The sequence below is a fragment of the Cynocephalus volans genome, chromosome 11, assembly GCF_027409185.1.
Source record: "Cynocephalus volans isolate mCynVol1 chromosome 11, mCynVol1.pri, whole genome shotgun sequence".
Taxonomy (NCBI): Eukaryota; Metazoa; Chordata; class Mammalia; order Dermoptera; family Cynocephalidae; genus Cynocephalus; species Cynocephalus volans.
In genome coordinates, this window is record NC_084470.1 from 87,325,762 (window position 1) to 87,346,424 (window position 20,663).

Sequence of the window (20,663 nt, forward strand, 5' to 3'; positions counted from 1 at the left end):
CATGGTGCCTTTCCATGAACAGAAATTTTAAATGTTAACGTAGTCAAACTTGTCCCTTTTCTGTGGTCAGAGTTTTTGCATCTTTCTTTACTTAGGGGTCATGAAAATATTCTCTTCCAAAAGCTTTGTTTTTGAATTTTATAATTGTAAATTTTGAGTATCAAAAAATCATAGAAATTAAAGTTGGCCGGGGAGAACGGAATGACCATCTTAGTCCCTCCGTCTCACTATGAAGATGAAGCAGCTAATCAGTTCCACAGATACCAAGTTGGTTTTCCAGAAAAACTTGTTTTTCTCTTCCAGGTTAAAATTGCATACATTAACTTCCTGAATCACTGCTATGTGGATACTGAGGTGGAAATGAAGGAGATTTATACCAGCAACCATATGTGGAAATTGTTTGAGAATTTCCTTGTAGACATCTGCAGGGTAAGGCTTTCTGGAACTAAGGAGGTGGAGTTAGAGTGTGTGTGTGTGCACGCGTGCATGTGTGTGTGGCATCCCTGTGCAGACATAAGGAAAACAGTCACATTATTTCAACTCTGCTTTGTGGCACAAAGAGGCAGTTATGGCTCTTATCCTTTCTCATGTCTCCTTTCTTCCTACCCTTTTCTCTTAGCTGAGAATACTTTATTTATCAAACTTCAGGGAAGTCAGGTTATTTCTGGTTTTTGTTTTACCCTTTATGGATTGATTTGTGAATGATTAACTGGGGCATATTGAAATGAAATTTATAAAGATTTCTTTTCCTTGATACTATGTCTGTGCTTGAAGGATTTCTTCCCTGGGCTTGAGTGTTTATCTCCTGCAGTCTGGCGTTGGGAATTCTGCAAAGCACTTGACCTTCCATCTGTTGCTTTCCTGACCCAGAGTCAGGAGGACTTCAGGACATTTGATTTGGTTTTGCACTGAGCTTCACATTCATTCTAAAGCCACAAGACTACTACATAATGAAGTACACCATGGGTTTGATATGAGTTTTGTGGTGGTAGAGTTGGGGGAGTGGGGTTGGTAACAAGATTCATCAGAGCATAATTGTGAGATACATCCCAATTTCAGAAACATTGTGATGTGAAAAGGAAAAAAGGCACATTGTAGAATCCTAGATGTGGTGTTTTCTGTTGACTGTACAATTACCTGTATGAGCCAAGAGACTTCCAGTACCTTATTTTCCTTCTAAGCAAGGATTATAATACTCAGGTGTTGGTGTCACAAACATATATATTTTTTTAAACCTCAAAATTCCTCCCAGTGTTTTTATCCCATAAGTCTGGGGGTTTTGGCTTGGAATGGGAGGCTGCTTTATTTCTTTAAATCAGGCTCTATGAGGTTTTCTGTGAAGGAACAGAGAGTAAATATGTTCAGCTTTGTAGGCCACCTGTCTCTGTCACAGCTACTCAGTTCTGCCTTTCTAGCACGAAAGCAGCCATGATAATACTTAAACAAATGGGCATGCATGTTCCGATAAAACTTTATTTATAAAAACAGCCACTGGCCCTTACTTTGCCAACCCCTGCATTAAATTGTTCAGAAATACTGTAAAATTAATTATTAATTTCATTCTCTGGATGTTTGCAAACTGTCCAGTATTAAGTTCTGAACATACTTGATTTTTTTGTCTTTCACTTAATTTTTTTTTGTATAAGCAATTTATGTCTGAATTATATATAGAACTAATGAAATTGGTAATAAGACTTGATTTTAACATATGTATCCTCTAACGCTATAAATGGCTGATCTTATTCTAAGAAGCAAAAGTGAGTACAGGTGAAATCTAAGGTGTGTCCTCACCTGAAAACCTGTATGGTCAGTTATTCTGAACTATGGCTCATTATTTTGAACAATGCTGTAAATCAATAAATTTTTTATTGAATGGAAGAGTATTGTAGGATCGGGGACCATCAGGCATATGGGACCTCAGGGATATATTTGACTGCCTTGATTATAATGGATTAGGAAACCATGGCCTAGAGCAGACGAATGGCTTACCCAGGAGGGCAGTGTACTTTTCGGGGGAAATTAAGGTGCCTGTAGTTACTATGCCTCTTACTGCTCCTTGGGGTTTTAGACATGAGTAAGAAGTTGCAAGCAATGGCCTTGTCAGTCCCATACCAATTTTAATATTTTGTGATTCTACACCATGATCATGATTTCTGAGCTGATCTGCTTTTCTTTCTCCACGATTTATTTTTGTATTATCGTTATCTTCTAAAGGGAGAAATATTGACCTGCAGGTCTTTACCTTTCATTTGTTAAGGGTAATCAGCAGGATGGGTCACAGATTTTTGAAATATTTTGATGTAGGTTTAGTTGTAACATTTAAAGCATCCAATTGTCTTCCAGGCCTGTAATAACACAAGTGACAGGAAACACGCAGACTCAATTTTGGAGAAGTACGTTACCGAAATTGTCATGAGTATTGTTACTACCTTCTTCAGTTCTCCCTTCTCAGACCAGAGTACAACTTTGCAGGTAAGAAATACAAAGTAGAGCAGGGTGTTCATGTAGGGCTTTGGCAATTGGACTTGATGCTAATTTGGGAATGAGCAGCTATAAATGAACCACTCTACGAAGCATTAATAAGGATGCTCTTCTATTGGTGGAGGATAGCTTTTACAGGATCTCTTGGATAAAGAAATACCTGAGGATGTTACCTATACCAGATGGTTTTATGGTTGTTAATTTTTTCCTTAAAATCCTTTCTCCTTTTTTTTTCTCTTTAGTCTTCTCCATCCCTCCCTTCCAATCCTAGAGAGAGAGGAAGCTCTCAAATAGGTGCTAGCATATTATTAACACTTTTTTTAATTGGAAAAAAAAATTACCCAGAAATCTCCCTTTTAAATGGGAACATGTACCTGGAGTTCATCAGAAGCACTGTGTGGCTGGAGTGACATGTTTAACCATGACAGCAGGGGTGCTGCGTTGCCCAGCCCCATGTGCTCCATTCATGTGGAATCTGTGTGTGTGGTGCCTTGTGCATTGTACAGCCCTGCACCCCTGCAAGTGGTTCTCAGTGTACTCATCATGTCAAAGCCTTGAATCCATGGATCAGGGGGATGTTTTATTTTTTAAATTTATTTGCTTGGAAAAATCACTCTTCTTTTTATAACACATCTGGGTCATTTGCTGCTAGACTATAAGCTACATGAGGGAAAAGTCATGCCCTATGTGCATGGTTGTCTCATATACTGCCCTATCCATTGTACCTGGTATTGTGACTGGCACCTAGTTGCTAAATTGTTGAGTGATCAGATGAATAAATGAGACTCTGGTAGAGACCAGAGATAGACATTTACTAGTTAGACAAGACTTAGCCAGGAGAATGAAATGATGGACTGAAAGGGAACTGGAGAGAACACGAATAATTAAGGATGGAATGTGGAAGAAACCAGAGGAGGATCAAGGAGTTACAGTGCAGGCAGGATGAGATTCAGCAGTAAGTGGGACCTCAGGTACTAAGAAAAAGGAGGGGGGGGGGAATCCTAGGAGGAAGGTGATGGGCAGCCATGTCCTTTGCCCAAGAAATCCAGTGAGCTGATGCCACCAGGTTGCTCACTGAATTTGGATAATTAGGAGGCAGCTACTCTTACCCATTTATTCACCTTTTGTATACCCAGGTGTTAGATGGGAGCAGAGCAGATATTCAATAACTATTGATTGGTTCAGTTGAAGTAATTTAGTCAAGGAACACTACTTTCTTTGAGTTAGGCTGTCAAGTTGCCATCCCAAATCCAGCACTTACAGCCATTAGGGCAGGTGATAAAGCCACCGCTTACTTCACAGGGTGAGGGCGAGGGCCAGATGGGATGTTCACGAAGCACTTAGCACAGGGCCTAGCATGTAGCAAGTGCTCGGGATAAATGGCTGCTCTCACTGGGCCCTTTGCATTAGCTCAGGAGCCAGCAAGCAGCCACACCACACAAGAACTATATGTTAGGTTTCCTCGGCCAATTTCTCAGGCTCCCTATGCTCCTGCCCTCTGTTAGTAGCGCAGCTTACTATCTCGAATGGCTGTGAGGTACAGGACAGAAAGCACTTCCCCAAGAAAGTGACATGATTCTGCTTCCCAGGCGAACGTAGCGGGGACAGCATGGAATCTTGGCATCGGAGAGCCCTGGAGTGGGCTCACCACTATCACTTTTTAGTTCTTTTAGATACTTGCTTTTATCTTTTCTGGGCCCTTGTTTTTCATTTATGATGTGAAGATAACTCCTGTGTTAGAGAATTGTCATCAAGACCCAATTGAGGTCATACATGATGTGTCTGGCACCTAGAATACACTTAAAAAATAGAAGTTATCTCAATATCTACAGGGGAGGTTGTGAATTTTTTATTAATCTGTTTTATTTTCTTTTAATATACTTCCTTTTGTCCTCCTGGAACTTTTCATTGCTTTTCTGTCATCTCAGAAACCTCTCTAGAGTTTTTCAGTATTTTTTTCTCTGTTACATTAACTCCCACTGTTACTTGGAGCGGCTGTGCGAGTCATCTCCCCCCAAACCAAAGACCACTGCTGTAGCTCACCATGGACAGTTGTCTGCCTTGCAGGCCCAAAGCTACTCTGGATGGAGACCAAAATTATAGTTTTTTCATGCATTTAGAAAGTCAGTGTCAAATTGATTAAGTGGATGTTTGAGTTCTCCTACTTTAAAATAAGTACAAATTTATATCTTCCTAGAAAGGAATAAACTCTCCCATGTAGTTAGCTGCCAAGTACTCATCTTTCTATAGTAAATGAATAAATAAAGAATAACCATCAAAACTGTTGTGTCTTCAAGTCATTGAAGACATTGCCAGAAATGAAGAAGTAAGTAGCTTTCTAGCTGAGATCTGCTCATCAGTTTGTTTTTGCTGATTAAATATATGTTCTACTCATAGAATATAATGTCTGGAAAGAACTTTGGGATTAATGTGCCTCAATCCACTTATTTTATATACAAGGGTACTTCAAAAAGTTCATGAAAGGGTTCATGCTATCTTTTAATTTTATTTTTCCACAAACCAAAGTATCCTCGTATTGGACAAAGCTAAAACTCAGAGAGACAGAGTGATTTGCCTAACCTCATGCAGCTAGTTGGTAACTGGACTTTGATTCCACAGCTCCTTCTTGTGGTCAAACTTAGATAGCACCAAGTTTGTGCATTGCCTTAAAATGCTTCTGGATTTTTCTCCCTTGGCAAGGCAACTTCTAGAATACAGCTCCTATCCAGGCATCTCCTCCCCCTCTTGTCTCAGGGTCCATTAACCGGTGGTTCCAGGCAATGCCTGTTTCTGATCAGATCCTCAGTAATCTACAAAAAAAAGTCGTGTCATGTTGCCTCTCTCTTGGCCTCCCTGTCTTGCAGACTCGCCAACCCGTCTTTGTGCAACTGCTGCAGGGTGTGTTCAGGGTTTACCACTGCAACTGGTTAATGCCAAGCCAAAAAGCCTCCGTGGAGAGCTGCATTCGGGTGCTTTCTGATGTAGGTAAGATGTCGAGTCAGTTTGGACATAACATGATGAAAATGAATTACCTAACAGTAATAAAGGCCACATGGACGGGAAGTGGGTGGCAGACCTAGAACCGAGCTCTTCTTGATTCCTCAGCCTCTATTTTTTACCTACCCAGCAAGCATTTCCCAAAGTAAGAGGCAATGAGTCCCAAAGTGAGAGAGGACTTTAAGAACAAGATTCCATGGTTAAATGTTAGGCAACCCTTAGCAAATCACAGTGCACACAAGCTTATTCAAGGCCCTGGGGAGTTCCTTGTTCAAGAAACTTATTTAATCCAGCAAATGTATTTGACCTTATTGAAACGTTTTTCTGCAGTGCACCTGTCAGATCCCAAGGAACAGCCTATCTCAGAAGTTGGGTTTGGCTCCCTTCTTCTCTCACCCATAAGTGGTTCTTTATCCTCTCTCCAGTTCCTCCCATGTCTCACCTCTCATGGGTAACTTTGAAAGGAAGTTAGGAAAATTACTTCTGTCTTCACCACAAATTTATCAGATTCTATTAATTTACCCATTTCCTGCCCCCCCTCATAAATGCTGTGAAAAAGGATAAGCTTCCTGCCTAAAGCTGAGAAGAACATTAGCTGCCTATAGTAGCTATTTAGATCCCTGCAGGCAGTAATCAGCAGATCAAGACAGGTGTGGTTCTTAGCATGATTTAGTGGGTGTCCTGCAAGTATAGATTGTGTTTATTAGGACCTGTTGCCTGATTTCAGTAGTCCCTGCCTGATTTCCTTTACTTTCATATGGTAGGTATTGGTGTCTTTTTTATTATACTGCAACATTGCAAAATAAGAGATTAGGCTGTTGAAAGTGTATACCCTTAGGTTCATTATGTGATATCGCAGATCCAGGGCCTTGAGAGGATAGCTCTCTACTTTCCCCACGTATGAGTATCTCACAAAGGATGTGCTTCTTGTGGCCAAAGGAAATGTACCAGTGAGTCCTTGCCGCCAATGTTAGTTGTTGGTTAAAATTTGAGCAAGTCGCTGACTTGACTAGCTCACAGTCATTAGAGAGGTGAAATCTTTCAGCAGTTGGCAGTGATAAGAAAAGACAGAGCTGATGTTTGTGAAATGAACAGGCAAGAAAACAGCGCAGCCCATAAACTCCAGGAACTCACCTTTGTGCCCCTTGGGGATCATCTCCTCCTGGCTAAAACCAAACCCCCAAAGTTGTTTAGCTTAAAATAGGGTATCCAAGGCAGAGTTTGTATCTGAGATGAGTCTATCCTGTGCCTCCTACTTTTTAATTTTTATATTATTTGTATTTTTTTTCCAAATTTACCCCTTTCTGTATTAAACTGTTAGACAGTTGGTTGATGGTTCCTTTCCCTAAATTATGTTTTTTTTAGATTGGGATTTAAACGATTGCCCCTCTGATTCCTCTTTGGGGATGCAGGAGTTGTTTTTACAATCAGATACAGGCAGTAAAGCACCTTTGCTTCTAGTGTTTTATGCATTGAAGACAGGAAATACTTGTGTTTTGGAGGTTTTCCCGTAGGGAAAAAAAGATGATTAGTCTTAGTTATGTTCCTTTTAAAAATAAATGGTTTACTTTGGAATAATTTTAGATTTATAGGAAAGTTGCAAAGATAATAGAGTTGCCATGGACCCCTTGCCCAGCTTCCCTGTTGTAAGCATCTTACATTACCAGGGCACCTTTGTCAAAACTAAGAAACTGACACTGGCACAGGGCTGTTACCTAACTCCATACTTGATTTGGATTTTACCGCTTTTTCTACTTATGTACATTTTCTGTTCCAGGATGCAATCCAGGCAGCCCCAGTGCATTGAGTTGTACTGTCTTCCCCAGCTCCTCTGTTCTATGACAGTTTCTTAGTCTTTCCTTGATTCTCACGATCTCTACAGTTTTGAGAAGTACTCGTCAGGTGTCCTATAGAATGTCCCCCGTTGTGGGTATAACTCATGTTTTTGTCGTGATTAAACTGGAGTTATCCTTTTGTAAGAGGGAGAAAGAAGAGTTTGTATAGAAAGAATAGCTTGTGTCATTAAATGCTATCTTTTATATTATGTTTGGCGTAAGTCAGTATTTTTTTGTAGATTGTTGAATAGAACAAACTTGAGAGAGAATTTTTAGGAAAACAGTGCATTGGCCAAAAGAGTTCCTTGTCTTGATCACTCTTAAAATACATGAACACATCAGTGGCCCTAAGAAGCCGTTCATAAAGCAAACCCAATGAACTTTTACACCAACTTGCCCAAATTTTATAACCTGCCACAGAGCTACTGTCCGCCAGAATTCGCATTGGGAAACCCTCACCTAAAGGATGGTCAAGTTGAGTTGAGCTCCTCAGTGTTCACACTCAGTACCATGCAAGCTGGCACATGACGACCGTGGGAAATCTGCCTGATGGTGGTGGGAAGCCGAGTCCATCTTTAGGGCCTGTCCCAGAAAAGCTGTAGGCTCACGAGTCGTCTTTCCCCTGTGCAGCCAAGAGCCGGGCCATTGCCATTCCTGTGGACCTGGACAGCCAAGTCAACAATCTCTTTCTGAAGTCTCACAACATTGTGCAGAAAACAGCCATGAACTGGCGGCTGTCGGCCCGCAATGCTGCTCGCAGAGACTCTGTTCTGGCAGCTTCCAGAGACTACCGGAATATCATTGAGAGATTGCAGGTAATGCCTGGTGCTGAGAGAAGTAGTGCTTACTCTGGCCGATGGTGGTTTGCACTCGCAGCCGTGCTTCCTGGAGCCAGAGAATGTCCAGCTTGGCCGTGGGGAGATGTCAGTGTGTGTCGCGGATGAACAGTCAAATGTTACAGTGTACGTAGGATCAGGAGAACGAGGCTAGTTGGGGAGGAAAGCTCCTGACAACAGCATGGTCTTTAAAGGTTATTCATAGATTTATAGATTTCTCTGTGAAGAATGGGGACTCTGCTTTTACTAGGAAACAATGCTTCAATATTACAAGATGCTTAGAATAAGGGAATAAAGTCCTCATTCCTTCCATCATGCTGGGGTACTTAGCCACTTGAATTAAGAAGTACACAGGTGTCGTGATACTGAGAAAAGAGTTTTATATCACGGTGGGCCAAATGAAAACAAAAGCGTTATTCAGTTCTGGCTAGATTATACTCTTTTCTCCTCAGTACGTAGCAGGAGATCTACTCTGTTCAAGGGGACAGTAGCAAGTATTAGATAGAAGTTAAACACTGAGACATACATATTAACACGAATATCTTTTTTTAGCAAGCACTTCAGGTGACTCTCAGATCCTGGACATGAGCATAGCACAGTGGTTAAGAGTCTCAGGCAGTGCCTGGGTTCAAATCCTGCCTCTGCTGTGTAGAAATGGTGTAACCTTGGGAACGTTACTTTACTTCTCTGTGCGTCAGTTTCCCAATTTGTAAAACAGGATAATAGTAACACCTACCTGATGGGGTTGATGTGTGGATTAAATGTTGATAACACGTCCCAGTTATTCATGTCCTGTGGAACAAATCACAGCAACAGTTACTTTATTCTCTTTTACTGTCCTGTGGATTGACTGAGCTCAGCAAGGTGCTTCTTGCTTGGGGTGTCTGGTGAGATTGCAGTCTGCTGGTGGCTGTGGTTGGACTCACGCTGCAACCTTGCCTGCCCACATGTTTGGCAGTTGATGCTGGTTGTCAGCCGGGACCTCAGCTGGAGTTACTGACTGACGTATCTATCTACATGTAACCTCCCCATGTGGCCTGAGCTTCCTCACATCGTGACAGCTGGGTCCCAGGATGAGCATCTTGAGAGAGAGACAAGTGAAAGCTGCCTTGCCTTCATGATCTAGCTTCAGAAGTCACATAGCATCGCTTCTGTTGTACTGTGTTGGTCAAAGCAGTCTCAAAGGTCCACTCAAATTCAAAGGAAGGGAATATAGACCACTGTTCAATGGGAAGGAATATAGACCACCACTCAAACGGAGGGAATGTAGACCACCATTCAGTGGGAGGGATGTCAGTATCACATTGTGGGAAGAATGTGAGAGATAGGATATATTGTGATGGCCATCTTTGAAAAATACAATACACGTTAAGCACATAGGACAGTTCTGGAAGGTAGTGAGTGCTCCATTAAGAGCTGCTGTTATCATTGTTACCACTATTGTTTTTACTGCTGTGAGTATAATAGTAATCACTGTCATTAGGTGAAGTAACCGAGTTTCTGTGAGTTTACACAACTTACCTAAGGACAAATTAGTTCAAGTTTTAGAAGGGAGACAGATATTAATTAGCCGACCACACAGAAAACATGGAATGGCAAGAGGGATGAATGCTGCAGAAGAGAAGTGAGTAGTGCTTGAAAAACTCTGATAAGGAACCTAATTTTGCCTGGAACTAGGGGTCAAGGAAGACTTTGCTGAAGAAGTAACATTTGAACCAAGATCAGAAGGAGCAGTAGGATGTAAAGAATGGGAGAGAGGGTAATAGCCTGTGCAGAGACCATTACACAGAAAAGAATATGGTGCATTCAAAGGCCACAGGAAGGTTAGTGTGGCTGCAGCCCAGGGAGCTGGGCAGGTTGGCAGGGCTTCCCGGGTCAAGGTAAGAATTCCAGCCTTTATCATGATAGAACCACACAATAGTAACTTGATTCCTAATGGAGTGCTTCCTGACCCCACAGCGCTTTTAGAAAGGGGATTGATATTATAGACTCATAACTCTGTGAACACACAGTATTTTCTTGCCTGTTCAAACTGAATATATTACCTGCAAACACACCAGTTTCTTGTACTCTTCTTAGATTTATCATGCATGTTCTTGGGGAATGAAATATAATACGTAAGTAGGTGATGCCTGTTATAAATACTTGGCCAATGGCTTAAGGGATCCTTGTTATTCAATTATTTAGTGCCTGAGTCCCTGTAATTATGACATTGCTGTCTTAATATAAGAACATTCACTCGCAAACTGACCACTTATATAATTAATCCCCATTTAGACATCTTCTCCCTTAACACTGGTGTCTTTCCCTTCCCATTACTTCACCGTCTTTGCTGGTCTCTTCCTGATTGCCGAATGGTATACATTTGACAATACGGTGAAAATCAATTGCCATGTAAAGCTCCAGCTTTGCAAAAGATGCAGGATTTCATGAAGTACATGAATGTGACGTTAAAGAACTACTTCAATACCATGCAAATGCTGTAGACAAAGATTTGCCAGTTAGGACCAGTAACTGTTGAAGAAGAAGAAATTGACAGGGTACTTCTAAAGGGGAAATTATTGAGGAAATTGATGAGACCCTCAGAGAATTTTGCAAAAATGACTCTGTCATGGATTGTGCTGTGATTGGTCATTAGAAATTATTGGGATGTTGCAAGGTACTATCTTACAATGTAGTTGGGAACAGTGCTCCCCAAAAGAAATAATTTGATTCATTCATGTATTCTTTATGCATCCTAAACATTTTTTGAGTGATTATAGTTATCACCCATATTTTGTTAAAAATAGGATAAAATTATCTTCATGTCATTTAGTTGAAGTCTCTGGACAAGAGATCAATTCTTTCTTGACCCCAGTTGGGTCCCCAGTAGAGGTGAATGCTTTTCCCATGCATATGTCCTTGGTTAAGGAGGCCCTCCTGTATTATCCAAGGTGCTGTGTTCTGCCCCTGACCTAGACAGCATGCCTCTTGTAGGGTTCTAAGTCACCAAGCCATAGAGCAGGATTTAGCATCTTTTGAAGATAATTTCTCATCTGTTTTCTATCATTTGCCTTTAAATGGTGTTTGTTGTGTTAGTTTTGCTGCTCTTTCAACTTCTCTCTGTTTTCCTTTCCTACAGCTATGTGTTTTGCATTTGAAGACCATCATGCTATCAGGGTACATGTATTTAGCATGTTGATACAGCATGTTCATTCATTTGTGTTCTCATGTTTATATGACTTTTTATTGTGTGAATAATTCATGCTCATTGAAAATAATTAGACAACACTGACAAATATTGATATATAGAAGAAATTTAGAATCGCCTGTAATCCCACCACCCAGAGAAAATCAGTAGTGAGGTTTTAATAATATTTCGTGTTGATCCTTTAGATATTGATATCTGTAAAAATAGGATCACAGAGTCCATGCTATTGTTTGACCATTTTTACACTCATATTGTAGACATCTTTCCATGTTGTTAAATGTATGTTTTGCGTTATATTTTTAAATATATGGAATGATCCCTTGAGTAGCATAAGGCCATCTTAAAAGAAGGGGTGGTGGGAATGTTGACTTGTTTTTACTTTGTTTTCTGCATCAGGGCCTAATGCTTCAGGTAACTATTGGTCAGTGTCTAATCATTTGAGATAAATGCCAGACAGTACTAAAGTTACTCTAAGCTAGCATAGCCTGTGCATCAGGTTTTAGGGCAGAAATCAGTGTTCTTACCCTCCTGAGGTCAGCCTCCGCCTGAGCTGTCGACCAAGGCTGTGCTTCCGTTCCAGGACATCGTCTCGGCGCTGGAGGACCGTCTCCGGCCCCTGGTACAGGCAGAGTTATCTGTGCTCGTGGATGTTCTTCACAGACCTGAGCTGCTTTTCCCAGAGAACACAGATGCCAGAAGAAAATGTGAAAGTGGCGGTTTCATTTGCAAGTAAGCGGCCTCTCTCTCTGGGGTGGTCAGTTGCCAGAACCCTGATGACCAGACAAAGCATTTGTTCCTGAAGAAGGAGACGTTGTCCTGGTTTTTAACTTTGATGAATGCAAGGTCATGTGCTAAAGCCCTGTTCTGACCTTCCCAAAGTAAGTTTGTCAATTAAATCTTACTTAACTGACACTGTTTTGTTTTTTCTTTTCTTTTTTTTCTTTTTGGTGAGAATTTCTCATTTTAACTGCATGCCTGTTAATTTGTTTTCCATTCAACAAGTGTTTGCAGAGTATCTACCATGTGCTGTGGTGCAGAGATAAAGTCATGAGCCTTCAACCCTCAAAAATCCTGGACCTATCATGACCTCATGATCTTTTCCTAACAATTTTGTAGTTTCTTAATTTATGCCTTGGGGCATAATCTGAAAAAAACTTTGATTTCCATCCTAAGGTTAGTTGTTTGTTTAGCTCAGGGGTGGGCTCTACCTATAAGTTTCTTACTTTTCTGGGCCCCTCTATAGACAAGACGGTGGATAAGGGAACAGTGTGTGTTTGTCCCAGCCATTGGCCTCATGAGGTTTTCTCGCACTATTGGCATATTTTAGCCATTTTACTGGCAATCCTCTGTGGATAAATAGCACACTTTCTAAACGAGCAGGTTTGAGTGGACCTCTGTCTAGTTTTGCGTCTCCATATAATCTCTCCATTGTATGGGCCCACTCTTGTCCCGGAGCCTGTTTGCTGTTACTGACCAGCAGGTGGTGCTATCGAGACACGGTTGCTGACTGGCTGTTCGCGCAGTGAATGCCCTGGAGTGTATCACCTGGGAGCCCTCAATAAATATTGTTCATTAACTGACTAGTTACAATAAGTTGCTTGTGACGTGTTTTTAATTTAAAGGTAGTTTCAGGGACATAATCCATGGTTTTCCCCCCATTTAGGTTAATAAAGCACACTAAACAGCTGTTAGAGGAGAATGAGGAGAAACTCTGCATTAAAGTCCTGCAGACCCTCAGGGAAATGATGACCAAAGACAGAGGCTATGGAGAAAAGGTACTGCTTTTTATTTTCATGTTAAAACCATGTCTGACTACTAAATGGAAGTGCGGGTGGGGGGTTCTTTAGAAATCCACCTCAGTTCAGGCATTACTAAGGAGCTAACATTTTTTAAAGCTGTTTATCCTGTCCCTAGCGGAAGCTAGATCATATGACTATCTCCTTTAAAAGTCAGATATACTTAGCTGTCTCCTACGGGCTGATTGCCACATAATCTAATGTTGGAGAAGTACTAGTAACATGATTTTTCATCTATTTAAATTCCCAGCGAGAAGTTAATCAATGCCTCTTGTGTATTAAAGTATGCATTCCTGAGTTTGGGGTTCCGGTGAAGCATACCTACGGGTTTACCTGCTTTCTGGTGAGATGTTATCAATCCTTCCAGTACTTCAAGGCACTCCCTCCAGTTCTAACTGGAATTAATGCAGGGAAACATCACCATTTCTGATTGACATTGTGAAATGGACAGTTCCCACAACCTGATACTTCTTAGTATGTGCCGTGAGCAAGGACATGCCCAGACCATTCCTCCCACCTCGGGTGTTGGGCAAAGTGGGACAAAAACAATCCCCCTGTGTCTTCTTCCAGCTCCAGCAAAAAAATCATGGGTATAAGTTGAAACCTCACCAGTTTTCATTTGAAGGTGATAACATTCACTAATTGTCTGCTGGCCATTGTAGCAAAAATTTCTGAGTAAATACACTGATATCAATGACCATTTGTGATAATCAAATCACAGCCTGCCTTGTCCAAATGGATGGTGACAGTCAAAGCATTACAAGTATAAGTCTTCAGGAATCTTGCTTTCTAACCTAAGTGATAGCGCTCGTTAACATTAGAGCAACTTTATGAGTGAGAGTCCTTGGATAAGAAAAAGAAAAGAATAAAGTACACAGTCTCTGTTGCAATATACATTCTCCCCTGTCCCCACATCCTAAAGCTTTTAAATGTCACTCTAAATTTTTAAAAATATATAAATTAAAAGGTGATTAAATGTTGACTAACTAGAAAATAGGTTTCTGTAACTCAGTAGGAATTCTGTGGAGGAAACCTGCCAGACAAGGGTTTATAAATGTAAATAAAAGAAGCAAAGAACCCTGGTAAAGGTGAGAAATGGTAAGATGTTCTGTTCATATATACACCTATCTAGGCATCTAGTAGGTCTTGCTCTAAAATAAAAAAGGGAAAAAGAAAAGGCTGTTGGCAGAGATACACTTACCAGACAAATAAATAATAACCATTTATTTCACAAGATCTTTGTTTTTCTTAAAGTGAGCTTTCAGACATGTTTTTAAAATATGATTGTAGTTATAGAAGCTCTCATTCCATAATAAGATCAAATCTACTGGAGGAGCCTTAACTAACTATGTGAATATATTTGTGTCTGTGGAGCATAAAACTTGGTTTTCAAATTGAAGACCACAGTTATCTCTTATTTGGAGTATCAGTTCCTTTCTATAAATGAGGTACTGAAAGTAAACTTTGATGTCCGCTCTAGAGAATGAGAGTGGTTGTGATTATACGTGCATTTGCCTTCAGTTTTCTTTTCATAACATGGGAAGCAAAAGTATTGGGAGTTCACTGAGTTTCTGTTGCTTGGCAGATAATTACGTTGGGGCCTTTGGGACTATGTGGCAGGCCTGCTGCCCGGCCCCTGCCCACCCGCTAGTGCCAACTGGGAGAACCTCAGCACCGGCTGGGGGGGACGCCACATTTGGAATGCTGTGACGTGGCCTATCGTAAACCTCACAGACTGTGACAGAGCCTGGGGTTTAGAGGAAAGAGGATGGAGACCACTCTGCAAGTGTAAATTATCAGGGTTTAGAAGAGGTTCTTGGGCCCTAGCTCAAATCCCTTTTCAGCTGGTGAAGAACATAGTCACACCCAAGCAGAGAGGCTTGGAAGAAAGATGACATTTATTTCCAGTCTGGTTGTGGCTGTCATCCCCCTTCACGGAAGTGAAAATACTATAAACAAGTGTGGGAAATGCCATAAAACCGAGGAAGACATTCTAGAAACCCATTTTAGTCAGCAGCTCAAAAACCTACAGCACGTACTCGCAATGCTGTTGGCCTAGTGCTTTGACTGTTGGGAAATGCTACTTAACCATTCACATTGATTGAACTTTAAAAAGAGAGAGAGAGGCACACTAAAGTATGTCTGTTTCTCCAAATCAGGTAGTTGGTATTAACTTTGCTTCATGAAGATGCTTTTGATGGTTTTCCTGCTATCCCCATTTGACTAAAGAGTGTGACGCACAGCTCAGGTCAATTTTTTCCAGGGTGGAAGTGACCCACAGCCAGAGAACTAACCTTTCTCAGGCAAACCAGTTGGCTTTAGCCGATACAATAAATGAGGTATTCTTTGGCCCGGGTGCCGAGGACACCAGGGCGAGTGCTGAGGCTGCTTTCCTCCTCCCATCTCAGTTTTCCTATTAGTCGCCTCTTACGTGGGACTTGTTCCATGACTAACACCTTCCTGGGGATATGTAAAATTCTTCTGCTTCCCTGCCCTGTCCTGAATCTGCACAATGTCAAATCTGATCTTGAGGGGCCTCTGGCACGCCTCACCCAACCCTCCCTCTGCACACGAGGAGGCTGGAGCTGAGAGCTGCAGCGACTGCCCAAGGTCACATGGAAAGTCCGTAGCAGGATCAAGACTGGAGTCTGGGTTTCTCACATCCCACTGCAGTGTCTTTTCCAGCCTCCCCAGGTGGTGTCCACGGTGTATGGGCCATGTTTTTTCTCTCTTTTTTTTTTTTCCCTAAGGTATAATCCTTAAAGATGATGAAACTTAAGTGCCTTTATCCATCTCTACATTTTCATGCAACTTTGGGATTTAGTCAAGGTCACAGATGAAAGAGAAAGTTGAATCATTCTTTAATATCTGATTCATGTTGGTCTACTTGCCTGAATAAAAAGACCATCAAGAACTGTCACCCATGTTACCAAACAGACTAAAACACAACAGAATCACTGTAAGACTGACTTACACTTTTTAAATGTTATATATACCGACTAATTTCCTACAGTATATCTTAAATAACAGTGATTAATATTTATTGACCTCTTGTTATATGCCAGCTTATCTAAGATTGGTCACAGAGATAGCTATCACTACTGTTATGAACTATTTTACATGACGAAGAAAACATTAGCTCAGAGAAATTCAAACACTTGCCTAGGGTCACACAGCTAATAACAAAGGAGCCAGGAATTCAAACCCAGACACAGTCTGAATCCAGAGTCCCAGCTCTTTACCACTGTGTCGTAAGTGAACAGATTGACACTATTTGAGTGTTTTGAAGTGAACCTGCAGGTTTAACATTTGTTTCCATTATGATACACAATTATGTAAATGACATGGGGTAGGTAGTGGCCCTAACAGCACTAGATGTAGTGAACTTAAATATCTACGGTTCAGCTAAGGTCTGATTTTTTTTTTTTTTTTTTACCCAGTTGAAGACAGTCTCCAATTGATACTTAGTGACTGTACAAATTGTGATTGTCCCATGGTCATCCAAAACCTTTAGTTTTGATCAGGTCCCATATGAAAGAGATTAGTGAGTAGCAAGTCATTGGTGCACTTGTCTTGGTCCAATGCCCCAAAAGTGCCCATCTAAGAATGATCACATATGATGAAATATTTCAGGGCTGGTTGGAGAAGACAGTCATAAAGTTTTAGTCATGATCACTTTTAACTATAATGACTCTATGTTGCAAAGGGGCAGCAATGCATAGTCTTCTCAGAGAGTGGTAAATATAAATAATGTAAATGATCACTAAAATACATTTTTTGTATGATGCTTTTAGTGTCTTTCTATCCTATGGATTCAAAGTTAATAAACTTAAAAATTATATCAGGACTTTGTGTGTGCAATGTCTCGTAAACACTGATTTTAATCTACAGCTTAAACCGTGTCCTTGTTTTTTAAAAAAATAACCTCCCGTAGCTAAACATCTCTAAAATTTAATCAGAATCTCTCTGTAACTCATAGAAAGTCTTCAAGCCTCTGCACCCTGCTTGAAAAAGGAGCATAGTTATTTTATGTATTGGCTACTCTGTAGTTTACTGTAGGTTTTTTTATTAAGCTGCTGTTGACTTAAGTTATTAGTCAAAGAGCTCTGGAAAGAAATTCAGAGGCCAGGAACAAATGTAAAAGGGTATCTCAGAATTTATTTAAAATCCATTTTCCCTTCTGAATAGTAGTAGCTGTTTTAGTACTAGAGAGTATTTAACCTCAGGTAATGTCTGGGTTTTCATTTCATAAAAATTGTCAGTCCCCTGTTAATTACCAAAGCCGCTTTGCCCTAGGTGAATTAAAGGATTAGCATTTCTGGCTATCTGTGTTTCTAACAGGAACTTAAATTTGCAAAATGTACTAAATATCTAAATATTAACGAAGCGTAATAAAAATCAGCTGAAGTTCAACCCTCTATCCTTAAACAAACATAATTGTGATAATTCTCTTGTGTTTTGTTTTTACTTCCCGTGTTACTAATATCACTTGAGTCGGCACTCATCATCCTAGGGGAAATGTTGCTTTCTTTAATCATCAACATTACCAGCCTTGGCATATGTTGGTCTTCTTTCCTGCTGACATTAAAGCTGGTTCTGTCCAGCCCAACTGCAGTTTGGGCTCCTGACCCCTATGGAATCATAAAATGAATCTATAGAAGGAATTTTCTTCTAAGCTGAGTTCATCCTCCTCTCGTCTTTTGCTCTACTCTTTTCCACCCTCTTCTAAGAAAACATTGTTTGGGGAGTTTGCCCTCGCTCCCGGCTCAGTTCCAGTTCTCATGTCTGCAAGCAAACACAAGGCTCTGTGATACTTAGATAAGTGACCCATGAGGTTTGGTGCCTCGTGTGTGGATAAAGTGTGGCAGCATCCCTCCCGTTTTCTTCCAGAGCAAATGCCACTGTGAGCTGTGGCCGTATTCAGAATGCCACAACCACTTAAGAGGGCCACAGCTAACAATGCTTTAAGGTGAAGTCAGCAGTAACAGTACATTTGCAAAGTTTCTAACATGTATTTGGCTTGTATTGCCTTTCCTAACGTTTCCTTCTTTCTCTCCCCCCTTTTTTTCTTTTCCAGCTAATTTCCATTGATGAATTGGATAATGCAGAGGTCCTAATTTTGTTGTTTGGTTGTCTTTTTTTTTTTTTTTAATGTCCCATGGTAGTGTTTCTGTGATACTTTTCCCATGAGTCCTGTGACCTGTCCTCTGGTCTGTACAGTGTCTGGTATCTGACTGTGTGGAGTGTGCCTTCTGGAACTGAGTGGAGCCCCTCGTGTCTGTGTTCACATTTCCCATGAGTTTGTTTGCCATTCATCCTCAGAGATCCCATCTGAGTCTAGATGAAGATTTTCTGAACTGTGATAAGATTTCAGTCATTCACTGTCTAGACTCTCAACTGAATTTATGGTTGACATTGGCCATTAACATATCTCTAAAACTCAATTTTGGTGTTGACACAGCTTTTCTATCTGTATATAAAGCATCTGATGCAAAAAGATACAATTGCATTGGTATAGTTTGAAAGTAGTAAAAGAAAAACCCCACTACTCTTTTGGTCTATGTGTTGAAAAGTATTGAGTGTGAGGGGTCATATAAAATTTTTCAAAGCGCAGTATGAATTTCAAACTGCTATTTGAGACTTTCCAGCTGCAGGCTCACTACAGGATTAGGAATGTCCTATATCCATGGTTTCTCTTTTAGGAAAACTTCCTGTAGATCCAGAAATTGAAATGTCATCCAATAGGTTCTGTACTTAGGTATCAAATTAGTTTCACTTACCCAGAATTACTGTGGAGACTGAGGAGTAGTCATTTTGTTTGGGACTTAAGGCCTCTTAAATATTTTTTGTTTTGTGCATATTTTTCAACATTCCTTGCCATATTTTTAGGCTGTGATATATTCTAGGTAAATGGTACCAGAAAAAATTGACTTGGAGAATTTATGTAATCGAGAGGGTATAATTGAGCACATGGGAGTAAAATTGTATTTGACTTTTTGAAATCATTTTTCTCGTCTGCTTTGGATATCTGTTCCCAATAGTTGGTAGGCCAATTAATGCCTTATTTTGGGATAGAGCTACCAACTAGGACATGTTGTCTGCTATAACATCTACTCTGATTAATATGCCATAATTTCAGAAATACTAAGGAATGCAAATAAGGAGGATTTGAATCGCAGATGTAAAACTGAAAGCAACATGGGTGATTCTCTTTGGTCTGGTTGCCTCAGGAATGGAGCTCAGAGAGTTTAAATGACTGGCCTTAGTTCACACAGCTAGAAGAGGAGCTAAACTAGTCCTAGCCTGTAGCTGGCTCGGCTCCTTACTGTTCTACCACAGTAGATTCTGTAAGCACAGACTTTTCCTCATATTAATCAGACGTGAACAGGTGAGGAGGCTATGCCTTCTGGGACAAATAGAAGGTGAGAAAAACAAAAGGGGATGCAGCAGCTGAATTAATTGCTTTAACTACAGAGATTTTTGCCATTTCCTGTTTAGCTTTCCCTCTTCCAGGTTATTTGTATGCTAGAAAAATATCCTATGCTGAATTTGCATGCTGACACTCCTCGATACTCTTGTTATTACCTAGAGTTGTAAATGCCTCGCTGATTTAAATTTTTCCTCTGAAATATTGAGGTTGAGTTTCTACTTGCTTAAGTGCAATTTAAGTTGGGAAGGGAAAACTTTCCCTAATCGGAGTGTGCAGTGTTATTAATATACTGTTTTGCACCATAGTAATCACTTGATGTGTTTGCTTGCTCAAGATAGAACTTGGGTCTCCTGGCTGAGAGTTTATTGCTCGCTTATGGAAAGATTCCACAGTTGGAGCAGGTGTGTTTATAATTATACTCTAGGAAATAGAATACTGTCTGTTTATAAAGGAAGAATGTTCTGGCAGCCACTTGGATTCTTTGAAAATTCCCTGAGGAAGCAACTGTGGATCCCTTCTGCGTTGTTACCCTTGGCAACCATCAGAGCCCAGGGACACCAACACCCTGTCCCCAGTCCTTCAGGCTGTTGGATCTGGCCCTATAAGCAGAGATGTCAGATAGGCCTTTATCATTGATGATATTCTGGAAACTGCTATGGCTTCTGTGGTTTCTCCGCCACCAGCGCTTCTGCCAGTGTGTGATCCTGGAAACCTGCAGCCCACAGCTGGAATTCTGCAGGAGATTAATAAGAGTTCATGCCAGCCCAGGACTGGGGCGAGGCCTCACATCTAACCTGCAAGCCGATGTCCCAGATTCTAACCAGGGTGGGAAATAGCCCCCGAGACAGCATAAGGCTTGTCTGGGACCCATGATCCCCTGATCAAGCAAGGGCTACTGCCCTTTGATGATAAAGGCCAGGTGGGCATCTCAAGAGAGATGTTCAGTGAACGACTGGAAAAAACACAACTCCTGAGTCCCCGTCAGTGCTCTGAGAGGGCAGGGTGAAACGAGGACAGAGTCGGAGACTCCCTGCAAGGAAAGTGCATGGTGTGGGGCCTGTCCAGCCGTCTTCTAGAATCAAATTTCCTTTGAAACCA

The 20,663-nt window shown here is 40.9% G+C and overlaps 1 protein-coding gene across 1 annotated transcript in view; it reads left to right on the top strand.

Moving 5' to 3' along the window:
* Positions 1-20,663, top strand: part of ITPR1 (inositol 1,4,5-trisphosphate receptor type 1) — a 315,422-nt gene that overhangs the window by 178,847 nt on the left and 115,912 nt on the right. Inside the window, exons 33-38 of the mRNA XM_063115344.1 lie at positions 304-429; positions 2,344-2,472; positions 5,346-5,466; positions 7,944-8,128; positions 11,920-12,068; positions 13,003-13,114. Of these exons, the coding sequence (XP_062971414.1) occupies positions 304-429; positions 2,344-2,472; positions 5,346-5,466; positions 7,944-8,128; positions 11,920-12,068; positions 13,003-13,114 (822 nt within the window). The remainder of the gene's footprint in view (positions 1-303; positions 430-2,343; positions 2,473-5,345; positions 5,467-7,943; positions 8,129-11,919; positions 12,069-13,002; positions 13,115-20,663) is intronic.